The sequence below is a fragment of the Triticum urartu genome, chromosome 5 (genome assembly GCF_003073215.2).
Source record: "Triticum urartu cultivar G1812 chromosome 5, Tu2.1, whole genome shotgun sequence".
Lineage (NCBI taxonomy): Eukaryota > Viridiplantae > Streptophyta > Magnoliopsida > Poales > Poaceae > Triticum > Triticum urartu.
Genome location: NC_053026.1, coordinates 656,637,867 through 656,646,450, shown reverse-complemented (window position 1 = coordinate 656,646,450; position 8,584 = coordinate 656,637,867). Strand labels below are relative to the sequence as shown.

Below are 8,584 nucleotides of genomic sequence, written 5' to 3'. Positions count from 1 at the left end.
GACACGTAAGCAAATACAAGGCAACAACAGCGAATAACTGGAAGGCACCTGGCACATCGGTCTCGGGGCGTTACAATCATCGTCTTACATGTTCACTTATGATGTTGCTATGACTTTGCTATGCTTAATGCTTGTCACTAGGGCCCAAGTGCCATGATTTCAGATCTGAACCCTTTATATTTTCATGAATATATTTGTGTTCATGATCCTACCATGCAAGTGATATGCACCTTCTACGTGTTATGATCCGCATACCCCAAGGTGACAATAATTACGATTCTTTTCAGTGATTATTGTAGTTTGAGGAGTTAATGTATTCACTATGTGTTAATACTTTGTTCTGGTTCTATATTAAAAGGAGGCCTTAATATCTCTTAGTTTCTTATGGACTCCGCTGCCATGGGAAGGTATGCCAAAAGATGTCATGCAAATTATTTTCCATATGCACTCAGGATCTCGATTATGTTATACAATTCTACGATTTTACGATCCAAACTAACCCCTTTGATTCTACCATTTTAGTTCTCAGAATCTACATTTCTACGATCCTATTAGTGAAAATTCTATGATTTCTGATCCTATCATAGAAGCACCGATCCGATTCAAAATTGTGATTCTGACAACCTTGCGTATTACTACTTATGAAATACATGCCTATATTACATTGATAAATTGGAACTAGTTCTGTGTCGCCCTAGGTTATGATTGTTATATGATGAATATTATTCAACATTATCACCAATCCAATGCCTACGAGCTTTTCACATATTGTCTTTGCCAAGTTACTACCGTTGCCGCTACTCTCGCAATTGCTACAAAACTACTGCTACTACTGTCATTGTTACTGTTGTTGCTATTACCACTACTTTCAAAATTATCATATTATTGTGCTACTGATCACGCTATTGTAGATATTTAGTCTCCAGGTGCGGCTGAATTAACAACTCAACTGCTAATAATTGCAAATATTCTTTGGCCCATCTTGTGTCGAATCAATAAATTTGGGTTGAATACTCTATTCTCGAAAACTGTTGCTATCCCCTATACTTGTGGGTTATCAGCCGGACTTCCATCGATTTGGCTTGGGCGAAATGATGTCGGATTTTCAGAGGACGTCGGACGTACGGACGAAGTCGATTTTCTGGCATTTTCGTATTGGACATGGTGCACCAGATTTCCGGAGGGGAGCAGACGTCCGGGCGCTAGAACATGTCGGACGTCCGGTACTTGCCGGTCGTCCAGCCGCTATAGAGTTTCTCGGCTGGCCCTTCTGGCTGGCTGATCCGCTGTGTGCCGGACATCTAGTAGCTATAGCTTGTCGGAAACTCCTTCTCTTGCTTCTCGCGCTTGGCTCCTTGTCATCTTGTCCATTATTCGTAGCAGCTCCATGGCCTTCCTCCAAATACCAGATCACACACTTTGTCTCCGCTTGAGGTAGTAGACATGTCTCAGATGTGGAACGTGTAAGTTCGGAGAGGAGCGAGTTCACCTCGGTTTTCATGGCCCTTGCACGAGCTCTAGTCATCGGCCCACTTGGTGTCTTGGGAGACGAAGGTACGTCCATGGAGATGATTGTAGGATGCTCCGCGTCAGGTTGCTTGCCTTGAAGCGGCACCATCTCGCCGCCTGCACTGGATCCGGCGACTCTGCCTCTTGAATGGCCTAGAAAAGCATCTCGTACTCCATCCCTCCCTCGTCGCCGATGGAGCGGCAGCTCTCCGCAAAGGTTGCACTGTGGATGATTTTTCCACGCAGATTTTGGCCACTTGTCGCGGTTAGGGAAGCGTTCCCGCACCATCTACTTGATTATCCCCCCCGTGTCTCCGTTGACGCCGCGTCGATCTCCGGCAACATCTCCACCGGAATCGACGGCTGCGACGCGGGGATCTGCCGGGGCTGCCACCCGCGACGCCGGGCGTAGTCCGCCTCGCGCGAGCTCCGCGGCGTGACTTCCCTGTCATCTGAGGCGTCGTTTGTGGTGAGAGAAATCGGCTGGGATCGAGACTACGTACTAAGAGCAAGTATAGTAAGGTGATGTGGGCGGGCTGTAAGACTTAAAATAGTATATTGTTGCTGAGTTGGCAGAGAGAGAAGAAGAGAGAGAAGAGAAGCGGGCTACTAACTAACAGCCGGCTGTAGCACGTGCTCCTAAACACTTTGTGAGAGAGAGAGGTGGGCCATGTATCAATGAAGTACTACTTATTTGCATCTGACTATTATACTTGCCGGCTATAAGCTTGACTATAGATGATGTGATAACGTCTTATAGTCAGCGGCTAGCTGTGACGTAGGCGGGCTATAAGAGATGCCACATCAGATTTATGTCTAGGTGGAGGAGAGAGGAGAGGAGAGAGAAAAGAATCGGGCTACAAGCTTACAGCTAGCTGTAACACGAGCTCCAACACCCTTTGTGAGAAAAGAAGTGAACCATACATTAATTGTATAGTACACTAGTATATCTAACTATTATATGAATGGGCTAGTAAGTTGGCTAACATGGCAACTTCATATAGGCGGTTGTTGGCTGCGAGTGGACGATCTGCACATGGGGGCATCTGCACCTGCTTTTCAAAAATGTACTTTTTACGCGTTTTGTAATGTTCAAAAATTCTAAAAACAAATTATGCATACATGTTGGCAAAGGTATGTCCACGGCACAAAGTTTTGTGTAAAAAAGTATTTTTGTTTTGTCTCAATAAAAAAGACAAATTTTACTACTTCTAAATAGCGTTTCACGGTACAAAATTTTGTCTTTTTTGCACAAGCTACAAAAAAAGTTGTTTTTTCTGTAAAACTTTCTGCACACGCATAGAATATGGAGATGTCCGCGCACACCTTTTTTCAGAATTTTTTAACATTGCAAAATGTGTTTTCCAAAGTGGGTTCATATGTATCCGGATTCACCCATACACTTCTTGTTGTTGGCTATACTATTAACCATCCTGCCATGCTCTAACTAGCGAGTAGATGGGGTGGGCTCGGAGGTTGGTAGGGAGCTGGAGGCCATTAATGGCGGGTAGGTTTGGGTTCGCATTGCTCTCTCCCGAGCGGCGTTCGTGGCCTGTCTTGTGTAAGTTTTATTCTATGAGCTGACCAGTCTCCACTGTTGAGGTGTTGAGGATGTCTGTATGGTCTTTTTAAATAATGAAAAAATGGATTCAGGTGGGCCTCTTGACCCGCGGTTCACGCGTCAACGCAAAGAAACGCGACGACCTCCCTCCTCTCCTTCCGGTCAGTCACCCTCCTCACCCACTGCTATTACCTATTAATTGCTCCTCGAGCTCCAGCTCCTGGCGGCCGACGGCAGGAGGATCCAGAACCGCACCACCCGCGCCATGCGTCGCTCTTCGTCCAAAACCAAGGTAATCTCCCAGTCCTCTCTCCCCTGTTCGTCGGCGGCTGCATTTCCTCCAAAATCGAGCCTCCCTACTGCAAGAAACTCAGATCTCAAGGAGAGGCGTACGAGGCTTTAGGGACGGAGTAATGCTAACATAGAGTCATAGGGCAAATCCTGCAGGAGCGTTTCGTTTCGCAGGAATGCTAAACACTATGCGTGCTAGCAATCTACGAGTAGTTTGCAGTTACTCGTCATGCATGCATACGCATTCCTTGCGTACAATGAAGCTCTGTTTCAGGAAGATACCTCAAGTTTAGTGGGCATCGCAGTTTTTTCTGTTAGACTTTTCGGTAGTGCGATGCGGTGTAGCTCTTTTACCTGTACTTGTGTTGGCAAGCTTCAAATGGCCGGCAGCTTTCTATGCGTCGTATCCTTGATGAAGGCATTGCTCGGAGTTTACTTGGACTTGATCTTCAAGGTGAAAATCCACGATTTGATCTTTAATGGTCGGATCAGGCGACGGCGGCGCTTGCACATCGTTCTCTTCCTGAAGACGTCGCTTTTGAAGAACCATCTTTGTAGCCCTCGTGCTGTCAAGAGATGATTGGAGCCGATGTCCACTGTTGTATGTCATCAATCATTGTTTTGATCACTTTTGGGATTTTTTTTCCTTTTCCCCTTCGCCTAGGCATAGCTTCGGTCTTGAATGACTTTGCTATTTGCCGACGTGATACTTTGCGTGTGTGTGTTAGTGTTGGATGTGTGCATCCTAGTTATGCAGAGGCCGGGTGTGTACTCATTACAATTGTATCGCTTGATGCTAAGTTTGAGTCAATAAAAAACACCCGTTGTCAAAAAAAAATGGCTGGTTGCCTGTATGTTATTGCCTTCTTGCTGCTGCCGGTATCGTGCTATTGCAGAGGGTGATGCATTTTATATGATCTTAATGCATATTTGAGTGTTCTTAATTGGAAAAAAGAGGAAAAAATACAGATCTGAGTGGCCGGTAATATATATACTGAATGTAGCACTAATTATAGCATTTAGTTCTAAGAGGCCCCATCATTTGGTTGTAGTAGTGTATAACTAAGTACTAATACAATGGAAGATTTCGGAAGTTTGGTCTAAATGTCTATTTGCTGCTGAACTTATTGGTAGTAAGATGCGATATAGCTCTTTTACTTGTATAGTTGTTTTTTCAAACTTCAAAAGGCTAGTTGCCTGTTTGTTCTTGATGATGGGTGTTGGGCGTATGGGGCTGGTGAAGGTGCCGTTTTGCTTTCATTCTTCTTTGGCCAGAGAATACTTACTGTGCCAGCTGCTGTAGGCTTGATTTTTGATAATAAACAACAAAGACTTCTTTGCATATGCAGATAACAATGCATAGATCTTCAATGTCTTAACAACCTCTTGGCAACCTATTGTTACCGAGGCCGGTGCATTTTATCTCAACTTGATGCTTAATCAAGTGTTCTTTATCGAATTAAAGGAATATGCATAGATTTAGTTGCTAATAAGAGCTTTTTTTTGTTACAGTAAATCAATTTCCGGAGGAGCAATGTCTGGACGTCCGATGCTGCAGCTCTGGAATGAATGGGCGACCCAAATCCTTGTCCTACTCAGCTTCACACTGCAGATTTTCCTCTTTGTCTTCGCTAGGACCCGTCGGCACGGATCCTCCGCCGTGCTGAGGATCCTCCTGTGGTTAGTGTACCTCATGGCTGACTCCACCGCTGTCTACACTCTCGGCCATCTCTCAATCAATGGTTCGCCACGCAAGCAGAAGCTCGCGGTATTCTGGGCGCCCTTTCTCCTGGTGCATCTTGGTAGCCAGGACACCATCACCGGCTACGCCCTCGAGGACAACAAGCTCTGGCCACGCCACCTGCTAAATCTTGGCGTCCAAGCCTTTGGGGTTGCCTATGTCCTCTATAAGCACATCATGGAGATCCCCACCTCCCTGGGATTGGCTACCGGCTTGATATTCGCCATTGGTCTCATCAAGTATGCAGAAAGGATTTGGGCCCTCAAGTGCGCCACCCTGGTCAGCATCCGGAGCTCTATCAATAATCATCGGCGTCTCCCTAATTATGATGAGCTTTCTCCCCAGGCATTGAGGGCAGAGGAGTGTGATGAAGAGGAGCTCCTGTTGTTTGCTCAAGCCATGCTCCCTCTTTGCAAGGGTGCTATGTCTGATTCTCCGGTGGCTTTGTTTAGTTTCAAAGTTAGAGGTACAGGGTCACTTGCATCTATATATGAATGGAAGAGCTGGAACTGGAAAGCTACGTACAAGGTGGTGGAGATGGAGCTCTCCCTCATGTATGACATCATCTACACCAAGGCAGTGGTGATCCATACTTGGTATGGTTACTTGTTCCGTCTGGTTTCACCCTTGGCCACCCTCGCCGCGTTCGTCATGTTCCAGTTAAGTGGTGATAAAAATGGTTACAACAGAGTCGATGTTGTTACCACGTACATCTTGTTGGTCGGGGCCTTCCTTCTGGACATGGCGTCGGTGTTCAGTACTCTGGGGTCGACCTGGTCATGTAGTTTCCTGTGGACCAGAGGCTGGAGTAATCTTGGTCTTGTCATCCTGTCTCTTCGTCGGCGTGTCAAGGCTGCCGGCAGTAGAGGGTGGTCAGGCTCAATTGGGCAGTTCAACTTGTTGCATTTCTTCTCCCCTGACACGTACAAGATAAGAAGCAGAGTGGCCAAGATGATGGGCCTGGAGGATTGGTGGAACAAATGGCGTTGCTCTGAAACCCTAGTGATTTCACAGGATGTCAAGGAGTTGGTGTTCAAACATGTATGGCAACTAGTGAAGAAGATTCACCATCCAAGTGCAGAAAATGAGATTGAGTCCTCACCTTGCGAGAATGGCATGGTAGGACTCATGGGGATGATGCCACCTATGAATGATTTGCCAGGCTTTCGTCCTGCACTATACAATGAAACTGCCAGGAGGCGCGAGAGATTAGACGATGCTCTCAACTTTGATGCCGAACTCCAAGAGGTGATCCTTACCTGGCACGTCTTCACAAATGTTTTCCTCTTGTCCATCGACACCCCCAAGGATGCGGCATCATCCACTTATCTGAAGGCGATCAAGGCCCTGTCAGATTACATGGTATTCCTCGTAGCGGTACGTCCTGACATGATACCCGGTCTTGAACTACGCAGCATGTACGAATCAACCGTCGAAGATTTGAGGTGCATATGTTGTCCATGGGGTAGCCATACTTCCTCTATAGATAGCGTGAAGAGGCTTCTCAGCATCCTGCAAGACCGCACGCACGAGGATATGGGAGAGGCATGCGTAACTCTCTGGCATGGGACTTTATATGCCAGGCTGATGCTGGAACTTGTAGATGCAGGCAACGGTGATAAGCCTGGCATCATATCTTGTTACGAGGATCGTGATCATGTCGCCATGGATAAACTGGAGCGTCTGATGCCAGATCTGGAACACTCATGCAACGGAGCCGGAGGTGGTGTGTTTGATATGCCCAAGGCGTTGGCGCTCATCTTGGATGCATGGGTGCGTCTGCTCGTCTTCGCTTCCGTCCAGTGCAGCAGAGATGCCCATGCCAGCCAGATAAACCGCGGCGGCGAGCTCATGACCGTTGCGTGGCTCATGGAAGAACACGCCAACGTGTTTTTCAAGCAACCCACCCCTGGCGGTATTGAATCTTTTCTGCTCCAGGCCCTCTGTTAAGAGAGATGCTCTAGTTGTTATTGTTCTTTATGTTGGGGCTTGATCCTTTTGAAACCTATTATCTATTATGTTATTGTAATGATAGTTGAGCCCGGTCCCTTTCGGGAGCCGTGTGGGAAATAATATTCTTTGCGACCTGCCATGACACAAATTATGTAGTCTTTTGTTCCCCCTGTTATTGTTTGTGAATTGTGACTAGCTCTTCTCTGCTGCTTCGATTTTGATGAAGTAAAACTGCCAGTTTTGATGTGAAGATTGGAAAGGCGTGTTGATGTGAGGAGCTTCAGGTTTGGCTCGGGCATCTGGGCAAGCAGATGGAGTACAACTGCCAGTTTCAATGAAGAAAAGCGCCGCACACACTAGCTTAGTTACATCAACGTGGTCAAGAGTCACAAGAGAGACAAGGAAAAACAGCATCCAGAAAAGCAATCACCATGATTTGCAAGCTCGCTGCCCACATCAAGGGTCGACGACGAAATGCATCTCTCCGCGACCGGATGAAACTTCAACACCTGCACCTACATCTCACAAGGCAAACACAAAGAAGTTATATAGGGCCGCGACACAACCAAGCATAGGGCTTGCTGTCCGCTAGAGAAATGTGTAGAGAGTTTCAGTTTCAGAGTTTTCGAGCTCGGTATCTCCTGATTTTAGGCCACTAATCGTCATTGTTCCGCTCGCCTAGCTTGAGCATATCGGGTTTCCAATGCGGCAGGTAGCCAAGAGATCACAACTTTCACAGCAACTTTTTATTGAGCTGAACGGTCTATTTTCAGAGGCCCAAGAAAGTAACAACAGGTTCTGAGCTGAATCTATAAATGATCTAATTTCTTTGGGTGTTAATGATCCAACTTACTACTGAACTTTAGTTACACAGTAGCGAAGCCAGTTTTCAGGGCACTTCTTTACTTTTGTAAATATCTTATTATTATCTGGTCCTTGATAAAAAAACAAAGTTCTCCTTCATTCAAAACAGAATTTACCGAGGACCAAGGACATTCATAACCTGATTTGAAATATAACATCAGGATTGTTTCTTTCAGACAAAGGACAAACTATGCAAGGGAATGTCTGTGCAAATTATAAGCTGTCAAGCAGATCAAAATAGAAGGTGTGCTCAAGATGCAGTGGAGATTCAGAGTCGTACCGGCGGAAGCAAAAGAAACCCGCTTAATCATACCTGAGCTGAGGTTGCCTGCACAATGAAAGAAGTATAGTGGATGATCAGCTTCTGAAGATGCATCCTCCACTGCCTCTCCGGATGTGGTCTACAAGAAAGATATCAACAGCATTAGTTAAAATCTTGTTTACAAAAGCAAAATCATGTCCAGATGCAGTGCTAAGAAAAAGGAAGATAACAATCTGTGCAACACAATGTCAATTACATTACCTCGCCCCTCTGAAAGAGAGGGATAATGTCATCTTCAAAATCTACAGAAACCAAGCACACTGACGACGGAGGTTCCGTTTCAGCATCTCTTACTTTGAACAACTCAAAAATATACAGACCGATCCAGTCCAGGTCCAGGTTA

The 8,584-nt window shown here is 45.9% G+C and overlaps 1 protein-coding gene across 1 annotated transcript; it reads left to right on the top strand.

The window, feature by feature from the left end:
• The first annotated feature begins 3,234 nt into the window (after positions 1-3,234).
• LOC125506543 lies at positions 3,235-7,240 on the top strand. Its single transcript, XM_048671336.1, has 2 exons — positions 3,235-3,362; positions 4,874-7,240. The coding sequence occupies exon 2, from the start codon at positions 4,896-4,898 to the stop codon at positions 7,050-7,052; it is 2,157 nt and encodes a 718-aa protein (XP_048527293.1). The 5' UTR covers positions 3,235-3,362; positions 4,874-4,895; the 3' UTR covers positions 7,053-7,240.
• Positions 7,241-8,584: the final 1,344 nt, after the last annotated feature.